Below are 22,480 nucleotides of genomic sequence, written 5' to 3'. Positions count from 1 at the left end.
GCACGAAATCTTCACTGAATGGCAGAAGGCACTAGCAATAAATAGACTCATACACCAAACATGAAAATATAAGTATTTTACTGTAACTAAAATATTTACAAATAAAATAAAATAAATATTTACAAAAACTGCTATTATATTAAATTAAATTATGTACATTGTAAAAAAAAACAAAAAAAACATTAAAACTATGATGAAATCCTTGCGATAAAATACACTAAAATAAACCGGATTAAAAGCGATAAAAATCTGGAGCTTTCGGAAGCATCGGCTTCCTTCCTCAGCAGTAACAAAACTTCCTGCAGCACGTCCTTATATAATAGGCTCACGGTACTTATACACGTGGTTCATTCGGTGCATGGTCTGAACTGGAAGCGGAAATAGCTTGCGAACGTGTCAAGCAAAACCGTTCATCCATACTTAGGACGATAGTTTCAAACAGAGGATGCATATGCATACCTCTATCACTATTCGTAATATTGTGGTCGGATGAACAGATTCATTGGCTCTCGAGCCATTTACGGTTCCAGAACCCATGCGCTCGATCCACAATAACCGCATCCTCTGGGGAGATTTGATGCTGCCCCAGAGGATGCGGTTATTGTGGATCGAGCGCATAGATTCTGGAACCGTAATGTTTGAAACTGTCGTCCTAAGTACGGATGAATGGTTTTGCTTGACACGTTCCCGAGCTGTTTCCGCTTCCAGTTCAGACCATGCGCCGACTGAACCATGTGTATAAGTACCATGAGCCTATTATATAAGGACGTGCTGCAGGAAGTTTTGTTACTGCTGAGGAAGGAAGCCGATGCTTCTGAAAGCTCCAGATTTTTATCACTTTTAATCCGGTTTATTTTAGTGTATTTTATCGCAAGGATTTCATCATAGTTTTAATGTTTTTTTTGTTTTTTTTTACAATGTACATAATTTAATTTACTATAATAGCAGTTTTTGTAAATATTTATTTTATTTTATTTTATTTGTAAATATTTTATTTACAGTAAAATACTTATATTTTCATGGTTGGTGTATGAGTCTATTTATTGCTAAATATGAATTTGCCCAACCTCAGAGGCCTTTTTCAGGAGAAGGTACTAGTCCAGTGGGACTAGTGCCTTCTCCTGAAATTGCCATTCAGTGAAGGTTTTGCCATTGGTGATCCCCATATCAACCAAAGGTAAGAGAGTGGGCTGTTAATGTTGGTTTTAGGCAGGTGAGTACTTTATGAGACCCCTGGTTTAATTACTTCGAGGGTAATAACTCTTTTCTTCAAACACTCAATTTTATCCATATGTTAAATTTTTGCTTAATTTCTTCTCTTCTTTCTCTCTCATCTAGTATGTACAAAACAGTCTTCTGTGGTTCTGTTGAACTACAGAATTTAATAAATTATTATTTTAATGATAATATGTTTTGTCTATAGAAATATATGTTCACGGGCTGATTTGCATATTGTGTGGGCTGAAATTCCCAGAATAACTTGCAGGGATAGGACCCTACTCTCTCTGTCTGGGATCAGCTAACTATATTCTTGATTTAAGTGGACTTCAGGAATTTCTCTAGTTGTTGATGAGAATCAAACCCAGACCTCTCGAAATGAGTGGCAAATGGCAATGTATTGTGTGAGTTGAGCTGCCATGGAGGACTACTTTTCTATTGCAGTGAACTCTGCACAAGTGCCATACACAATGTAAGGAATAAAGCCTCAGTTTATAGGACCCCCTATAGCAGTTTGACACCCCCCCACTCCCAAACCAGGGCATCTTGATTTTAATTAAAATTATACTAAGGCGCATTTAGGGCTAGAGCCTCAAGCTGCGAACAAATTTAGACTATGTATATAAAGTGCTTAGCATCATAATACACAGCCATTTCTGAATAAACAGAAAATTTTTTAAGATGGCATCGTTTTAGGTTATATCTCATATTGTGAATACCTTCACAACGAGTTGCCATGATATTGCACTACTTCGAATAAGTAACGCTTCACCTAAGGAGAAGACTAATGTTACTTATTCTCAGATAGGTACCACCACCCAGACAGCACTGTTTCAGGGCTATTTGGCCCTTCTTCAGTGAGTGGGTAGGTACCCAAGTGATGCAATGATGGCAAAAACAGTTATGAAGTATAACTCCACAATATGAGAGATGCCTGATGGTGTATGATGTATTTAGACTAAGGCGCATTTAGTCTAAATAACCTAAAACGATGCCACCTTAAAAAAAAATTTTCTGTTTATTCAGAAATGGCTGTGTATTATGATGCTAAGCACTTTATATACATAGTCTAAATTTGTTCGCAGCTTGAGGCTCTAGCCCTAAATGCGCCTTAGTCTAAATACATCATACACCATCAGGCATCTCTCATATTGTGGAGTTATACTTCATAACTGTTTTTGCCATCATTGCATCACTTGGGTACCTACCCACTCACTGAAGAAGGGCCAAATAGCCCTGAAACAGTGCTGTCTGGGTGGTGGTACCTATCTGAGAATAAGTAACATTAGTCTTCTCCTTAGGTGAAGCGTTACTTATTCGAAGTAGTGCAATATCATGGCAACTCGTTGTGAAGGTATTCACAATATGAGATATAACCTAAAACGATGCCACCTTAAAAAATTTTCTGTTTATTCAGAAATGGCTGTGTATTATGATGCTAAGCACTTTATATACATAGTCTAAATTTGTTCGCAGCTTGAGGCTCTAGCCCTAAATGCGCCTTAGTCTAAATACATCATACACCATCAGGCATCTCTCATATTGTGGAGTTATACTTCATAACTGTTTTTGCCATTATTGCATCACTTGGGTACCTACCCACTCACTGAAGAAGGGCCAAATAGCCCTGAAACAGTGCTGTCTGGGTGGTGGTACCTATCTGAGAATAAGTAACATTAGTCTTCTCCTTAGGTGAAGCGACTTATTCGAAGTAGTGCAATATTATGGCAACTCGTTGTGAAGGTATTCACAATATGAGATATAACCTAAAACGATGCCACCTTAAAAAATTTTCTGTTTATTCAGAAATGGCTGTGTATTATGATGCTAAGCACTTTATATACATAGTTAAAATTATACATAATTTTAATTAAAATCAAATTATAACTAAAACAGTACTAGCAATTTTTGTATGCATGTACAATAATAATACTACCCACCCTGTTTCTGGGTACTACAGCAATTATATGTAAGTGTATCGTGTTAAATTTATAAAACATTAATGTTAATTATACACTTATTGAATTATATAAAAGAAAATATTTAAAAATATACTCCTCTTCTGGTACTGATTGTAATTTTGGCATCAGTCACATTTCATTCAACTGAATGAAAATCTTAAACTACTTGCCCATTTAAAAAGTTAAAGAGACCTGCTAAATCAGAAACAATTCATTAGCATTAGCATTAGTAGAGGCATATGATGCAAGAAAGCAAGCTTATTCAGCATCAGCCAAAAAAAAAAAAAAAAACCCTCTCCCATTTCACCCCTCCGTTCGTTCGAAATACCTGTCCAGTTGAGCTTTAAATTTGTTTAGGCTATCAACTTCAACAACAAGTGATGGAAGTCGGTTCCACCAACCAACCACCCGCTGGCCAAAGGCAAATTTCCGCACATCTATCCGACATCCGTCCTTCCTCAATTTGAATTTATGCCCTCTGAGGTGATTATTCTGAGAAAGATGAAGAATCCTGTTGGCATTGAGCATGCTCAAACCATTCAAAGCCTTATACACCTCTATCAGATCACCTCGCTGGTGCCTAGTCTCCAGACTCTGTAATTTGCAAAACTTAAGCCTTTCTTCGTAAGAGCAACCCTTTGTTCCATTTACTAATCTTGTCCTTCTCTGTACCCGTTCCAGCAGCTCTACATCCTTCTTGAAATGAGGCCTCCAGACCTGTATACAGTACTCAAGATGTGGCCTAACCATTGCCTTATAGAAGGGAATAATCACCTCCTTATCCCTGCTAGAAAAATTCCTGTATATCATTGACAAGACACCATGAGCTACTCTTGCAGCTCGTCTGCACTGCTCAGAGAACTTCATATCTGACTGCACAATTACCCCCAGGTCCTTTTCATTCTCCACCACTGTAGTACCGCAGAGTTGATACATTGCTCTGGGGTTACTGTTACCCATATGTAGTACTTTACATTTGTCAATGTTAAACTTCATTTGCCACCTCTCAGCCCATCTGTTCAACCTTTCCAGATCCTGTTGCAGCAGCATAGCGTCAGTAGTGTCCTTAACGACCCTGCCAACCTTTGTATCATCTGCAAACTTAGACATTAAACTTGATATCCCATCATCAATATCATTCATAAACACCGAAAACAACAATGGACCCAACACTGAACCTTGAGGAACTCCACTAATAACATTAGTCCACGTTGAGCAGTGTCCATTGATTACCACTCTCTGTCTTCTGCCACTCAACCATCCCCTTATCCATAGCAGCAATTTGCCTCCAATGCCACACTGCTCCAATTTGTGCAGCAGTCTTCCATGTGCAACAGTATCAAAAGCCTTTCTAAGATCCAAATATATAATATCAAAGTTATTCCCTGCATCCAGTTCTTTTGTGACTACATCATAGTATCCAATCAAATTGGTCAGGCAAGACCTGCCCTTAACAAAACCATGCTGCGTCTGAGCTATAACTGAATTCTTGTCTAGATGATCCTGCAGTGCCTCTTTAACCAGTGCCTCCATTAATTTACCTGGAACAGAAGTTAAACTAACAGATCTATAATTACTTGTGTCAGCCTTTGATCCTCCTTTGTGAATTGGGGTTACATTTGCACATCTCCAGTCTATGGGTACCTCCCCTGAGTCCAAAGAAGCTCTCATAATTATGGCTAGGAGTTTGCATACTTCCTTTGCTGCCTCCTTTAATATAACTGGATAGATCCCATCCACCCCAGGTGCCTTTTTTATGTTTATCCTCAACAATCTCTCCTCCACTTTCCTCTCAGTTATTACAAAATCATCCAGCTCACTGCCAATGTTTACTTTACCTACATCATTCTCCTTCCTGAATAACTCCTCATGCGTGAATGTAGATGCAAAATACTCGTTTAGATTGTTAGCCACCTGAGCAGGATCCTCAACTGTTGAACCATCAATATCCAGTGGACCAATCTGATTCATCCCTTTCCTTCTCGAGTTCAAGTATGTAAAGAACTCCTTTCTGTTTTTCTTTGCATCCTTTGCCAAGGATTTTTCGTAGTCTGCCTTTGCCTGCCTAATCTCCTTTGTGACTTGGTTACAGACCAACTTATATCTATCATAGGCTTCCATGTCACCCATTAATTTGTATGTATCCCATGCATTTTTCTTCTCTGCCACATGTCTCATTAGTCCATCTGACAACCATTTAGGCCTAAACCTTGAACAATATTTCTTAGTTGGTATGTAAAGCCTGGTAGCCACCAAGATTAGTTCCTTGAATGCTTCCCATTTTGAGTTTGCTGTTGGTAACATCATCAGTTGGTCCCACTGTATAGAATTTAAATACTGTCTCAGACCATCATAGTCGCCTTTACGAAAACAAAAACCCTTCCCTTTACCTCTGATGGTAGTTACCTCCTTGAGTAAATCCCACTTCAACACACTGTGATCACTGCCACCTAGTGGTTCATTTATCTGCAGGTTCTTAATGCATGAAGAATCACTACTGATAATCAGATCAAGAGTATTGCTCCCTCTTGTTGCCTCACAAACATGCTGATGTAGAAAACAATCATCCAATAAATCCACAAAAGCCTTGCTAGTGTGCGAGTGACCAACCCACAAATTCCAGTCAATATCTGGGAAATTAAAATCCCCCATTATAAGACTCTCTGATTTACTGGCCCACTCTATTTCCCTGTACAATATATTATTATACTCATCAGAGTCATTAGGCCTATAGCACACTCCTACTCTCAATTTTGATTTCCCTATGCTTATGTCACACCAAACTGACTCGACACTGCCCTGTCCATCGATGTCAACTGGCTTCACTTCCTTTGACTTTATGTGTTTCTTAATTAATAGCATAACCCCTCCTCCCCTCCTGTCCTGTCTATCCTTTCTATATACATTGTATTCCCCAAATTCCAGTTCCGCATTACTTATATCTGTGTGGCACCACGTCTCTGATATCCCAACAATATCTGCCTTTGATGTTTTGAGCAATACCTCAAATTCATCAAATTTATTTACCAAACTCCTAGCATTGGTGTACACGCAGGTATACATGCACCTGTTTCTATTCTTAGCTAGCCTAACACAACCCATGTGTTTACTTGTAACGCAATGACTACCAGCAGTCTCTGAAATATCCTGCATCTTGTTTTTCAGACTTCTGCTCATTTGAATAGAAGCAGTGCAAGAATCACTTCCACCTCTGCCAGTGGCTACTGTTAATCTATTAGTCCTTGTATCCCCCCCAACTAGCAGTTTTCCGACCCACCTAACACTGCCTCGACAGCATCAGCAAAAATTCTTGCACCCTTTCTATTTAAGTGTATCCCATCCCTGTAGAAGCAATCTCTCCTGTTAACAAGTACAGTCCAGGCTGAAAAAAATTCTACCCCTTGAGCCTTGCACAATCCCTCCAGGGCCGAATTGATCGACAAGGCTCTCATCATATACTCCCTCCTATCGTGTCTGGGCAGAATTGCAGACACTTTCAAGTTCAACCCTAATTCACGGCTTTTTTTCAACAGTGACCTGTACTTGCTAAGTAATTCCGCCGGTCTCCTACTCTTAATATCATTAGTGTCAACGTGTACAACTATATCACCTTTTGTGCCCTTAAAAGATGATATCCGCTCTACAACGTCATCAACCTTTGCCCCTGGCAGACATACCCTGGTCCTATTCCACCTATCCTTTTTACAAAGCATGTTCCCCGTTTCCCTGACAATAGAGTCACCAACAACTACTAGTTCCTGTGGGACCAGCGCATTCTGCCTAGGGGGCTGCCCCTGTGTTGCCTGATGACCAAGTGCAAGCTCTGGCGTTGATGTGGGCAGCTGAGAGCTTGATGGGCCCCTCAATTTATTTCCTTCGAGGGCATCCACCCTGTCCTTCAAGGTCTCATAAAGGCCCATAACAACGCTGAGTTGTCGCCTGATTTCCTTGCACTCCTTACATCGTGCACACACAAAGACATCCCCCTTGGCAGTATCATGTCCCATACCCGACTGCTCCGCAAACATCAAGCAAACAGTGCATTTTAATAGACTGTGATTCAGAGGGCAACTGCCCCCCTCAGTTCTCCCCTGAACCACAGCACTCCCATTAGCTTGAGCCTTTTGCTTTGCTGCTCTGGTCAGAGTCATGATTCCAATTTAATTCAATAAAATTTAAAACAAAAATTAAATCCTTAAGTTATATCCCAAAACAGTTATGTTATATATATATATATTTTTTTTTTTTTCGGTATATATTCAATATATATTCGGTATATATATTTTTTTGCAATATATTCAAAAATAGAAGATAGCAAAAAAGATCGCTGAACTTTACACGAAAAGAAAATGATCTCACTGAGCAGAACACAGAAAATGACCACTATTCCAAGTTAGCTGGTGCACAATCTACTTATTTTGAGATATATAAAAATTAGCTGTTGCTTTACCAGTGGATGCTGAGGTCATTTTGCTGATGAAGAACTCCTTGTCATTAAGGTATATTAAAAAAAAATTTCAGATTAAAGCTGCAGTGCACTTGGTAGCCTGTGTGGTCTTGTGCTGGCAGAGTTTTTTTTTCTCATTCTGTCTGGCTGGTTACAAAGGGTTTTCATGTTCCACTTGTCTTTGTTAAAAATAAATAAATAAATAAATTTATTTATTTTTAAACTTTAGCAATATTTATTATTCACATTTCCCATCACCTGAGTTGTGGTTTTTTTTTTTTTTTTTTTTAATCCTAAACATATCTAGGTGTTTTTTAGGAATTATAAGTTCTGTTCGTGCTAGTAAAAACCTCTTAATTTTATTTATTTTATTATTATTATGATGTTTATTCACAATGATTCTGTGTAACAAATTTTGTTTCAACATTCTGATTGTGGCTGTGTTCCTGGGTAATCTACATAGACACAAACATGCACATTGTGTATAGTTAAGTCTTTTATTTATATTGATGAGATGATTCTATGAATGGCAACATATACTGAAACAATGGAAATTAGACATGTTTTTTATGTAGGTACGTTAAATATTATAACTTGGTGAGTAGTTAATTTATATGTATGTATTTCCCAGTTTACATATGTATATTTATTATCTTAACTTGATGGATTCAATATTTATATTTGCCTATGGGATCTTGGGCAAATTTTGGATTAACCAAGTTAATTCAAGCATTTTTTTAATTAAAATGCTTAATTTGCTTAATTTTTTATTTAAAAATAAAAAATAAGCAAATTAATATTAAAACAATAAAACTGCACCCATATGTATTATACTGTATATGTAATATTTATATACTGCTATTAATCATACCAAATTATTCATAAAGAAACTCAAAATAGTGGTCTGAACATAATTTTGCTTCTTTTTTCTGGTGCAGCTCACAGCAGTGCAAAAGTTTACTCAATCCTTGACAGAACTTGTTCTCCATTCCATGTTTTTTGAGTCATCTCCAGTAAGAATGTCCATCTTCTCTTGAAAAAAACTGAAGGCTTCAATTAACCTTTTTGTTTTGCCATGGACTGTTTTAATTGTGATACTGGCTGCATCTTCCCTTCTTTCTGCACTCCAACTCAGCGAGATCTTTGTTAGTTGGCTTGGCATTGTGCAATTCTAGCATTTCCCTCACCACATTACTTATGTCGATTTCGTTGAAACCAATCTCATTTTCCAATTTCACAATCTGTAACCGAATTTTGGGTACACTGACAAGTTTCAAACTGCCAATGCATCCTGATGATATATTTTTTCATACACCATTCATTGTAGCCTGAGTGACTTCTCATGATGTTGCAGTGTTATCTTCAGACCTTTGAATATTGTATCCCCTCCAGAACTCCCAAATTGATGGCTAGTCCTCACTGGCTCTCTATATGATCGGTTGTCACAGGCTCTACTGGTAATATCAGACTTTAAATGTTGCTGTTATACATTAGTGTATTGGTTTAGCAAAGAGGTTGCATTTGTTGACATTTGTATGTTATATTGTCTTATCTTAAATGAAGAACAAAAAGTACTTTGCTTGGTTGTAAGAAAATTGATTTTCTTTCCCAATTATATAGTATTTACTCTTGGCTGGCATGCCTTCCTCTTTGCATTTGTTGTATTTGAGTGGGTATACAGAAGGAATGCAATTTTTTGTAAAGAAATTTATTTAAATTGATTTTTCTATTTTAACTTTCTTTTTTATATTTGAACCCAACCAACACCCTTTTGGAAGTCTTAGAGATGTCTTTGATTATAACCATAGTATTTGTATTACTAGTTTCATATGTTTTATTTACACAGAAGATTCATATCAATTATGAGATCAGATAGCTTTTAGTAACATAGTAAAAACTGTTGAGAACACTTAACTTGGCAAATGTATGAGATAGGAAAATCATTGGACTAAAAATTTCATAATATAGTTTAATTGTTGGATTAGAAACATATTCAGTCAGAGCTTTTAGCATACATGAGGTAATTCAAAATTCATGTAACCAGAATTATCTGTTAATTTATCATTGACAACATGATGGAATTTGATTTTGACCACTACAGTAGTAGCATTGGTCATCCCCAGATGTCCAGCAGTTGTTATTTCTATATTCACTTTCAATCACTAACCAGTAGAGTTTTACTCTGAAGACAACAGCACATTTTCTCAGATATAGCACAGTTGTTCAATTGAATATCATGATAACCAGATTTTCATATTTCAGACTACTTAAAAGGGGTGGTGTACACTAATAACATAAATTAAAAGTCAGTATTAAATCAGAAATTTCGATGATAACTGTTCAAATACTGTCAAGTCTCATCAAAGAAAAGAGTGATAAGAGTTGAGGATGACAAGAGTTTGTGCTTATGTTTAGGAAGGAGGACACTTGAATTTATTTTATATTTATGTTTGTAATAATAATTGAAATAAAACTTATTGTAACTTCTATTATAACTATATTTATAATAAAGTAGCTGAGTGGTCTGTAGGGTGCCCAAGCACATGGGCTTTGAGTGGGCTATAGTTCAAGCCTACATGATTACTAAATACAGTTAATTATTGTATTCATTGTCAAAATAATTAATGTGAACTCTTCTGTCCTAGTGGTTGTGCCGGAGTATAAACAAGAACATTTCTTTTTAATAATTGAAAGGAAGCTGAAAATATAGGTTATATCTTTTGAACTATCCTGTGTAAAGGTTATTAGTATATACCATTTGAATATGTTATGAAATGAAAGTTCAGTTCAAGTCTAAAAACCTTAAAGAAAAAAAAAAAAAAAGTTTATTGTATGTTTTTGTAGCTTGTTTAGTTTTTGGGTTTGTGTGGCTTACTCATGTATTAGTCAATTTTGGTAACAGCTAGTCTTTATCGCTTAAATTAAAGCATTTTGTGTTGTTAGATATATTTAGAAATGTTTAATTTTTTTTATTTGTTTATCTTTGTTGCAAGCAGAGACTGCACATATTGAAGTGTTTTTTTTTTTTTTTTTTCCCCCCGTAATGGTGTGTTTTTTTTTTTTTTCATATTTAGATAAGGAAGATACAGCTCCACCACAGTTGCTACTTGAATTCAAGGTATTTCTCAAAAATGCTATTAATGATCTCCACACACAGGTAGGAAATTATATTTTTAATCACATATGTCATACATTCAGCAAGAAAGAAAGAAATATTAATGATATTTCTTTTCATTAATATTTCTTTCTTTTTTCAAGAAAGAGATATTAATATATCATACAAGTACTGCAAATGCATCATTCGGTACATAGTTATAATTGTGAACTGAAGTTTGCACATAAAGCATCATATATCTGATGTGAAGCAAATCATGAGTTATTTCACTTTTAACCTTTGAATAAATAGTGTTTTCCGTAAAGAGAAGCCAGCGTGCATTATATCCTCAGTTGCTGATTCACCAACAATAACAACAACATAAAGAGAAGTATATGTGTAGCTTGAAGATTTACAGCTCTAAACACATATGGCTTTAAGTTTAATATTGGGTTCTATATTTTGTGCAGTGGCTATGATTGATGCTATTCCATCATATGGAAAAGCCCTAGGTTCAGTTTCTTGTCACTGACTGAAATTGATGTCACTTCCATTGGGGGGATTGGGCGGCGCCTCCGTAGCCAGGTGGGAAGGAGCAGCAGTGCATAGCACACACTTCTTGATTAGACCGGGGTTCGAGCCCATCACCATCAAATATGGAGGATGCGGAAAGGTCAGGGAATGACCACCGCATATCCCGGAGCAATATGGCCTTAGTTGCTAATGCTCCTAAAAACCAAACAACAAACAAACAAACTTCCATTGGGGAAATTAACTTGAAAGCTTTTGATTATGAATGTTTTCTTTATATTAAACTTATATTAAACTGGATAAATATTTCAAAATTTCAGTCATTTCTATATGAAATGCACTGATTTAAATTTATACCTTAAAGTGTAACTCCCTATTTCTCAATAATAATTAAACTTCAAAAGGTAAAAATACATAATCAGAATATAGTTGCAAAATAATGGTTTATTGGTTGAAATCCTCTTTACCTGGAGGTGGTAAAGAGGATTTCCTATACAAAGGCACTGCAAAATTGCAATTTGATGTAAACATTTTGGATCTGCTTTGGGATTCCAATCTCAAGACATTTTGTTACACTGCAGAGGTGACTGAACTTTTCTGAAAAAGGTTGTAAGCTGACTGAGGCCCAAACTATGAGGCCGAAACTATTTAATTTGCAAATATATATGGAATCTGTGTTTTTACCTTTTGAAATGTAATTATTAATTTCCATGTGATGCCTTTCACAGAACACATTTCTCATAAAACTTTCTTAATGTAGTGATAAGGTTTGTAACTAGGTATATTCATATTAGTTTCCAGGTACAGCCCTCATCACACATTTGAGCATTCAGTTTGACTCACTTATGCAAAAAAAAAAAAAAAAAAAACAGACCATTGCTCTAGAGAATCTTCTTCCATAGACCATTTTCTCTGAGCATGGCACCTTTGCAGTGATCACTGTGCATTAACTTTTGTGATGTTTGTCGTAGCAGTTAATTTGTGGAATCCATGTTAATACGGCTCTCCTGCATACAGTGTTTGCACTGACAACTACATCTGTATATTCTTGGACATTTTCAGCTAAAGCAATCTGTTGTAGTCAGAATATGTTAGCTCCCTGGTTGATGTTTAACTTTGAAATGGCCATTTGTCTTCCTCTTATGTATGACGTTTCAGATGGACATCTTCAAAATGCTGAGAAGTTCTGAACTTTTATTCTTAGTCTTTCCTATTGCTTCCTACCAGCCATGTGTATTTCCAAATCTGCTGAACTTGTTTCTGCATGGCAAATTAATATTAAATGATACCATTACCTTTTTTTTTTATTCATTTATTACTTCATGCTATGCCACATTGTTCTCAACAATATAATAATACTTTTTAATAATCCTAAGTTGAGTATAAGGGTTAAGAGTGTGAGAAAATTAAATTCCTCAAACTGTGGTATGGAGGGGAGGTGAGAAAATGAGCATGTTTTTGTAGGCCCACTTAAAGATATAGGTTTCTATAGTGAAGGTACATTTCAAATTAGAGGCAGTCAATGCCAAACAGGAGCAGTGACGACACCAGTAGAAATTTAAATTATTGAAAAATGTGTGATGTGATTAGAAAAGGACATCTTGTGATGATGGTTTGTGAGAAGAGGAAACACTTTGTCACATGATAAGAGTTTAGTATATTGATAAAATGTACAAAATGTCATCCTAGAACAGTTCAGTTATTAAACTATATTGACTATGTTTTAAGGTTCAAATTGTGAAATCCTGTCTCCAGGTAAGAAGTGGGTAAATAATGACCTATCTTACAGATGTGACCACTTGATACAGCTGCTTCTGTTATTTGAATCTTTTTTTTTTTTTTTTTTTTTTATTATTATTATTAACATCTGTACTAAGCATCCATTTTGTAATCTATAGATTATCCCTTTTTTGGTTTGTGCACAGAATTCCATAGTTGAATCCAGAAATGTAGCCAATGTATAGATAGTTTAGCAATTGAACTATTCTAAATTCCTGAAAATCGTACGTTTCTAAATGTAGGCACATCCATGATCTAAACTTACCATTGCTAATGTGGTAAGGCATTTCCTCTTTTCACATAAATTGTGTGAGCGAGCTTTTTCCACAGTAAAGTTAATGTCCTGATGAGCTACCAAATTTGTATGGAATTAAATACATAAAGTGCTTAAACTTTTCATAATGAAAGCATAATCAACAGATTAATCTACCAATGTATATAATAATGAGCCATTAATTTATTTTAAAGTAGTGAAATACTGAGACAACTTATTGAAGTTATATCTGTACACGAGAAAACCTCATGTTGCAAAAAGCTACAAAATTTTCTCTAAATTCAATCTTCCACTTCATGAAAGTAGCTCTTTCAGCTACAAGCTGAAAGCGCTACTTTAATGAAGCAACTGAGCATATTCTCTCTCTCTTTGCAGTTCATTCTCTGAATTTCGCAGGTTTTGAACTTGCTGTTGTAGCTGCTCAAATTTTACTTTTTTTTGGCATCATTATTCAGCAGACATGTATTTTTTTTTCCCACTCATAGATGGGATAATTTTCAGAACAGTTTAATGTAATCAAGACAATTACAATTTTGATGAATTCAATCTGAACTAGATAGTCTAGTTCTGCAATAGCAAAAAATTAGCACCACTAGATAATACCCATTTTTGTAATCAAGATTTTCACTCAGAATAATAAATATAAGGAGATATCAAGAAGTTCATGCCCTCACCTAGATAAAACATTAATAGGAAGATGCCGTTTTTAATATATTTTCTACATATTCATTCACTAACATGTAAAATTTCATTCGCATAGGTGATCGTACACCAGAGGTGGAGCCCGGAATCTGAAACAGGATGCTATGGTTGACAAAGTGCAGTATTGAGCAGTGATCAAGTTCCTGCATTTGCAGGGTAAGAAAGCTCGGAAAATTGATGAAGAAATGAAAGCTGTGTATGGGCAGAATAATCCATCCTATGATACTGTAAAAAAGTGGAAACAGGAGTTCCAGTGCAGTTGTACAAGTGTCTTTGACGAGCCAAGAGAAGGAAGGCCATCAACATCCACAGACAGTGAGATGGTTGCAAAGGTTGAGCAGCTGGTGCTGAGTGACAGAAGTGTGACAATTAATTTCATTACAAATGCAGTGGGAATTAGTTATGGGTCTGCTCACAGCATTTTACATGACCATCTGCACATGTCTAAGGTCTCTGCATGATGGGTTCCAAGATTGCTGACACCTTTGCAGAAGAAATGTCAAATGCAGTGTTCTCGCCAACTGTTGGATTTGTGTAATGCGGATGTTGAGAACTTTTTTGATCAGTTGGTGACAAATGCTGGGTGTACCAGTATGATCCGAAGACTAAAGACATGTCAAAGCAGCAGCTTTGATTCGTCTCAGGAAGTCATCAATGAAGTGTAATCGTGTTTTCAGGCAAAAAGTGCAGACTTCCATGATCAAGGCATTAAACAACTGATCCATATATGGGAGAAATGCTTTACTATACATGGAGAGTACATAGAAAAGGATTAAAGTTCCTGTGAAGTTTCACCTTTCTAGAGCTATTATTTCTAGGTAAGGGTATTAACTTTTTGATACCCCCTCGTATATATGGTATTAAATCAAAATGAAAATCTTGTAATCAGTTGATATTATATCCTGATTATAATGGACTGATAAGATATGTGCTATAACAGAATGCTGCTGACGGAGTATACAAATGATAAGTCTGTCATAATGGACCCTTGTTAAACATCACGTATGAAAAGCAAGAACTACCAAAATACTAAAACAAAGAATTTGACAATTAGGCTTAGTGCCACCACGAAATTGAACTGTGGAATGCTGGGTGCTGTTTTCTTGTTTTGAGTACCATGGTGAGCTGGCACTCAGGATTTGTTGTACCATATTACATCCATTTCTGACTGATTCATATGGAAAAAAACTTAATTAATAAATAATATAAATTCACAGACTTAAATATTAAAATTGTGTTGCATTGCAGTTGTAGATCCCTTTTTATTATATTAGCACTGGCAATGAGCATTAAATTTCTTGCCAGCATTTATGCTCAGTTAGCTCTGATGATAAAAGGCTGCTGAGAGGTGTCACAAGATGGGCATTCAATGCCTTCCCACTGCAATTTTGTTTGACCCAGTTCTGTATGGGCTTATCTCAGTATTAGTCATGGATAATACCATGCTGTTCATATTGTATGACATATAACAGTCATACAGTGTTTTTGTATGGCCATATGTGTTGCATAATTCAATAGGCGCCTCCGTAGCCAGGTGGGAAGGAGCAGCAGTGCGGAGCACACGCTTCTTGATTAGACCGGGGTTCGAGCCCGTCACCACCAAATACGGAGCATGCGGAAAGGTCAGGGAATGACCACCGCACCGGAGCAATATGGCCTTAGTTGCTAATGCTCCTGAAAACCAAATAACAACAAATAACAACTGCATAATTCAATTATGAAGTATCAGTAGAAATTTAGGATTCTTCAGATAGGCCTTGGGGTTGGGAAAAATTCCCATGTTCCTTCAGTAACATATACGGAGAACTGTGATCCTGCTGGTGTTAAGGTTTTATTGTGACTGTAAAATTCCACTAAAATGCCATAAATGAAACTGATTTTCCCATAAAAACACATATAATTGCAGTTATGTTACTGACCAAGGATCTATATCCTTGGTCAGTAACATAACTGTTACTGTCAATATAAATACATATTTAAAGAACTAATAATCATAGGTTGTTGACAAAAGAGGCAGCCGTGACGTTCTTTTTATCTCTTTTAACTCTGTAATATTTTATTTTTATTTTCATTGCTTTTAATATCATAGTTTTATCATTTTATGAGTGTATTTTATATTAAATATCCAGTTTTATCCCGTATCTAATTTTTATTTTATTTTATTAAAATCTTTGTCATATATAGGGGTTGGTGTATTTATTTATTATGAGAGGAAGTGTTCCAGTATCTGTGTTCTAATCTGTGTTCCAAAAAAATAAGATTCAGAACTTAGTAAATAAACTCAGAAAAAAAAGGTGTACTGTTGGACAGTAAACCAAAGTGAGACCAATGGGTATTAACAGAGACAGAAATGTAAAAAATTGCTCATCTATAACATATGCCTCACAAATTCCCTAAGCACATCACACAGCAAACAGGAATTTAAAGCAAATGGCAACAAAATTGTTAAAACTGTAGTCATAAAAACTATAATAATCAAAATATATAAGTGCAATAAAAGCTCAATCCTTCCTACTTAAATACTATTTCTAAAATATAGAGATCAACTCATACCTTTTTATAGGAAGTTCTTCAGCCCGACACTCACATCAAATTAATCCAATTAATACATTATATAAAACTAAATTTATGACATGGTATTATGATTTAAAATTGTTAAAATATATAGGGTTTCTTAAAAATAATCCTGTATTCAATTTCCATTATCTACTCACTGCCAAAAGGAAGAGCAAAGCTGATGTGCATCAACCCACTAAAAACTAAACCAACCAGCAATAATGGACTGGAAATTGAAGACGGTTGTCAAATTTACTGTTGATTTTTCATGAATATTAGTTATTTGTAAGGTCTACAAATTTTGGATGGATAGCATTCAGGAAATATAGTCACATACTGAAGAGCAATATCCCAGTTTGTCTGAAACGTAAAATAATGAATCAATGTATACTCCCCACCATGACTTATGGAAGTGAAACTTGGGCACTCACCAAAAGAATGGAAGAGAAGCTAAGAACTACACAGCGAAGAATGGAACGAATTATATTGGGAATCAGACTGTTAGATAAGAAGAGAAACACATGGATTAGGCAGCAAACTCAAGTAAAGGACATTCTTATCAAAACTAAAGAACTAAAATGGTCTTGGGCAGGACACATAGCTCGAAGACATGATGACAGATGGACTAAGAAAATAACAGAATGGTACCCAAGAGGAGCTAGAAGAAAACCTGGAAGACAAAGGCGGAGATGGATAGATGAAATTCATGAGTTTTTGAGTAGTAAATGGATGGCCAGTGCTCAAAACAGAAGGAACTGGAAAGTTGCTGGAGAGGCCTTCATCCTGCAGTGGATTGAAAATGGCTGATGATGATGAAGGTCTACAAAAGCAATCAGACAATTTTGATTATAAGTAAATTATGTCAGCCTTATTGTGCAGTAGCCCCAGTAGCTGCAATACTTATTAAAAAAATAATAATAATAATAAATGATACTGTGTTTCTACCCTGTCTCATCTTTGGTTGTAGGAATCCCTTCCCCCTTCCTTTGCAGGAATGTTTCCCTAATCTCCAAAAACAAATCTTTTCGTTGTATTGTATGTTAGTGTTGTATGCCTTCCTGAAATATGATTTTGGCTTGAAATGGGCTCATAAATAAAACTCTTCCTTTAAATTGGGAATAAACTATTAGTCAAAAGTTAATAAAGCATTGTGTTAATTGATTACCAGCTTCAGTTTAAGCATTATAAACTTAAATAAGGGTTATTAGTGCATTACTAGCTTTATAAAAATGTTCTCAAATTCACCCCTCCCCACTCCTTGTCTTCCCGCATTGTCTATTGTTTATTATTTCATTAAGCCATAAATATTTTATATTTTTAGTATATAAGTTTTAAAAACTGAAGACTTTTATGTTCTTTATTTGGTATATAATGATATTATTAAATTATTTATTTAAATTAAACAGGAAAGCCGTCAAATAAGATTTTGGTTCAAAAATAAGTCATCTGATGCTAAGCAGATGCATAGTGCCCAAGAATTTTTTAAGGAGCTGGTCAGTCCCTATGAATTTCCAAGAGGTATGCAGTGGCATTTTAATGTATTGATTTGAATGTAGTAGCAAAAACTGTTTATATAAACATAAGGATGGCTGAGTATAGTGCAATTGAAAAGAAACTTTTGTAGGTCTTGGCTGACAGGTGCTACTATTATATCACCTGCCAATCAGGTTATAAAAGTATAATGTCCTTGCTTGTGCTGACCAAATGGAGAAATGATACCAGAAAAGTCAACTGAGACATTGTCTGTATACTTTGACAGAGTTTAACAACTAAATGTTGATTTAAAGAAATAAATAAAATCCACCTATAGAAAAAAATATAGGTATAAAGGATGACTGGAAGGTATTTTTAGACATGAAAAACTCCAGAATGTCAGCAAGATGATATTCACCTTTAGCAGCTTAAAGTTATCACAACTGGATGAAATTTCAGAAGTGAAAAACTCCAAAATGTCATTGAGATGGAATGTCTCCTTTGCCATTTGAAGCTATTACAAGCTGAAATGATAAATTTAGAGAAAGAATAAAATAGGGTCAGCATGATGAAGTATGTATGGAAGTGTGTTGTATATAAAAGAGAGATTGAATACTTAGGAAAGAAGTAGAAGGAGGATTTGACTGCTGATGCTCTCTCTTCAAGAGAAAGCTACAAGGCACTCCAGCAGTTGAAGACAGAATGTTGTGTTTCTAGAGACATACTAACTAGGTTGACTTTTCTAGTGTCCTTTCATCATTTAGCCATTGTCAGCAAGGACATTATATATATTTATTTTACTCCCAGTCTGAACAAGGGCCTTTCTGGTTTAATCAGGGTATAAATAATTTTTCAGAGGAAATATCTAGGCAATACTACATTATGAGCATGGTAAAATCATGTTATTAACAGGAAAAACAGAGTTCAGATTGCAGAAATATTTTCATCCAGGAAAGCAATAACTGAATGGCCATCAGAGATTTTTGGCACCTCATTTTGATTCATTGCGAATCATTCTTGGGTAAAATGATTTCACGGGGAGATGAAACAAGCTGCACTTTTACAGTCACCATACTATTTTGGAAAAGGACTTTTGAGATGAAAGGGGAGCTTCAGTTTTCTATATATAATTACCCCCTGTATTCAGGCTGTGTCCTTCTGATTTGGCACTACAGTCTCTTGCATAATTAGATCACTAACCAGTGTAGCCCAGCAATATCCTCTGGAAAGAAGATATGCACCTCATGCTTACCAGTGATGTTAGTCCACTGGCTGCAACATTCAAGCAGAGGAAGGTCTCTATAAAAAAAAGCTGTTGAGAAACCACCACCATCAATCCACAGTAATGGTTTCTGTTTGAACTGGTTTCATTGCTGAATATATCTTTTAACCATTCTTCTAGGGAGGGAAAAAAAAAAAGCAGTGGCAAGACTGATATATATGTATGTCATAACCCACTGTTTCTCAATAAAGTTGTGCTTATACAGCTGTAATGGGATGTTCTTCATACCCTAGTTTTTATGGAAGTCAGTACACCACCTACAGGCTCTGTAAGAAGATTGCAATCTGAAATTCCCAATAAAATACCCCGAGGAGGGGAGGTAATTTATTGGGAACATTACCATATCAGCATGTTTTATAATCCTGTTGTTCAAGGATGCCATTGTGAGAGAAGTGATCATCATACTGTAAAAGATATGTGTCGCTGCCATTATTCAAAATATACAAGTGATCGTGGGAGTCTTCCAATACAGTGGTTTTTTACTTGTTTGACGGGGACTGGGTTTAAATCCTGTCAGAGACTGGAAGAATTTTTTAAAGGCTTTGTCAACTGAAACTAGTTAATCAATCTCAGCTGGTGAGAGTAGGGTTCCCTGCAACTTGATCTGGATTTTTCAATGTACACAACATACACATCATCCCACAAACACACACTTGTACAGACATAATACACAAAACTCACTATAAAATAGAGTAGTAGTAGTAGTGGCATATGATGTAAGAAAGCAAGTATATAAGCTTATGCAGCATCAGCCAAAAAAAAAAAAAAAAAAGAAAAAATCACACCATTCCCTCCAAATGCCTGTCCAGTTCCTCCTTAAATTTATTCAACCTATCAACTTCCACGACAGATGGAAGTTTGTTCCAGCAATTAACCACCCGTTGGCTAACGGCAAATTTCCGCACATCTATTCTACATCTGTCCTTTCTTAATTTGAATTTATGCCCCCTTAGGTTCTTAATCTGAACAAGTGGAAGAATCCCATCAGAATTCAGCGTGCTCAACCCATTCAAGGCCTTATACACCTCAATCAGATCACCGCGCAGGTGCCTAGTCTCCAGCCACTGCAATTTGCAGAACTTAAGCCTCTCTTGGAAAGAGAATCCCTTTATACCCCTCAACAATCTTGTTGCCCTTCTCTGTACACGCTCAAGGAAATCTACATCCTTCCTAAAATGAGGCCTTCAGACCTGTACGCAGTACTCAAGGCGTAGCCTGACCATTGCCTTATACAGAGGGATAATCACCTCCTTTTCCCTGCTAGCAAAATTCCTATATATCATTGACAAAACCCCATGACCTGCCCTGGCAGCCTGTCTGCATTGCTCAGAAAACTTCATATCTGCCTGCACAATTACTCCTAGGTCTTTTTCATTTTCTACCACCTTAAGTGTAGTACAACACAGTTGGTACGTTTCTCTGGGGTTACTTCTATCCATATGCAGTACTTTGCATTTGTCAAGGTTAAACTTCAGTTGCCACTTCTTAGCCCATCTACCCAAATTATCTAGATCCTGTTGCAGTAGCACACTGCCATTACTGTCATTAACAACCCTGCCAACCTTTGTATCATCTGCAAACTTCGACATTAAGCCTGATATACCTTCATTAATATCATTGATAAATATACAAAACAACAGTGGACCCAACACCGAACCCTGTGGGACTCCACTATTAACATTAGTCCACGAAGAGCAGCACCCATTGATTACCACCCTCTGTCTTCTCCCACTTAATTATCCTTTTATCCATTGTAGCAACCTTACCCTTAATACCATTACCCTTAATACAATTAAGGGTAATGAACAATTACCCTTAATACCATTTTGCTCCAATTTGTACAATAGTCTTTCATGAGCAACAGTGGCAAAAGCTTTCCTGAAATCCAAATATATGATATCAAAAATAATTTTTTGCATCCAGTTCCTTTGTAACCACATCATAATATCCTATCAAATTTGTCAGACAAGACTTTCCCTTAACAAACCCATGCTGTGTCTGAATTATTGCTGCAGTCTTGTCTAGATGATCCTGCAGTGCATCTTTAACTAGTGACTCCATTATTTTACCCGGAACAGAAGTTAAACTAGCTGGTCTGTAATTACTCGTGTCACCCTTTGATCCCCCTTTGTGAATTGGGGATACATTTGCACATCTCCAGTCCATGGGAATCTCCCCTGAGTCCAAGGATGCTCTCATAATTATGGCTAAGGGTTTGCTTAGTTGCTTTGCCGCCTCCTTTAATATAACTGGATAGATCCCATCCATCCCAGGTGCTTTTCTTATGTTTAACTTCAACAATTTCTCCTCCACTCTGCTCTCAGTTATTACAATATCATTAAGTATCCTGCTACAATTTGATAACCTTCTGCCATTTTCAAACCTTAATAATTCCTCATGTGTGAATGTAGATGCAAAATACTCATTCAGTTTGTTTGCTACCTGAGCAGGATCATCAACAGTCGAACCATCGATGTCAAGTGGACCAATCAGATTCATCTCCTTCCTTTTAGAGTTTATATAAGTAAAGAAATCCTTGCTGTTTTTCTTAGCATCTTTTTCCAAGGATTTCTTATAATCTGCCTTCGCCTGCCTAACCTCTTTTGTGACCTGATTACAGACTAGCTTATATCTGCCGTAGGCTTCTGAGTCGCTTGATAATTTATATGCATCCCATGCATTTTTCTTCCCTGTTACAAGTCTCATTAGTTCATTAGATAACTATGTAGGCCTAAACCTTGAACAATATTTCTTAATAGGTATGAAACTTTTAGTAGCATCCATGATTAATTCCTTGAATGCTTCCCACTTAGAATTTACTGTTGGTAACATCGTCAGTTGATCCCACTGTACAGAATTTAAAAACTTTCTGAGACCACTATGCTCAGATGGTAGATGACTTTCATCAACCGGTGAAATACCACCACTTTGCTTATTGGAGGCTTGAAGTGGTGAAACCCATGTTTAGTCTCTAGAGCAAAGTTTCTGGCATCCCCCTCCACCCATATTTCTCCTTCAACCCATGCACGGTACTAAGTACTATAGGTTTTGATACCTTTCGTGTTTGGGATTTTCATAAAAAAAAAAAAAAACCTTTACGGAAGCAAAAACCCTTTCCTTTACCCCTGATGGTAATTAAATCTTTAAGTAAATCCCACATCAG

At 36.2% G+C, this 22,480-nt stretch overlaps 1 protein-coding gene across 1 annotated transcript in view; it reads left to right on the top strand.

The window, feature by feature from the left end:
* LOC150090819 (uncharacterized) overlaps positions 1 to 22,480 on the top strand; it is a 133,871-nt gene that overhangs the window by 40,516 nt on the left and 70,875 nt on the right. The window contains exons 3-4 of the mRNA XM_090380170.1: positions 10,701 to 10,783; positions 17,969 to 18,080. Of these exons, the coding sequence (XP_090236296.1) occupies positions 10,701 to 10,783; positions 17,969 to 18,080 (195 nt within the window). The remainder of the gene's footprint in view (positions 1 to 10,700; positions 10,784 to 17,968; positions 18,081 to 22,480) is intronic.

The sequence above is a fragment of the Mastigoproctus giganteus genome, chromosome 1 (genome assembly GCF_048544385.1).
Source record: "Mastigoproctus giganteus isolate SK-2022 chromosome 1, ASM4854438v1, whole genome shotgun sequence".
Lineage (NCBI taxonomy): Eukaryota > Metazoa > Arthropoda > Arachnida > Uropygi > Thelyphonidae > Mastigoproctus > Mastigoproctus giganteus.
Note: the sequence above shows the minus strand (reverse complement) of the source record. Positions and strands in the feature narration are given on the sequence as shown.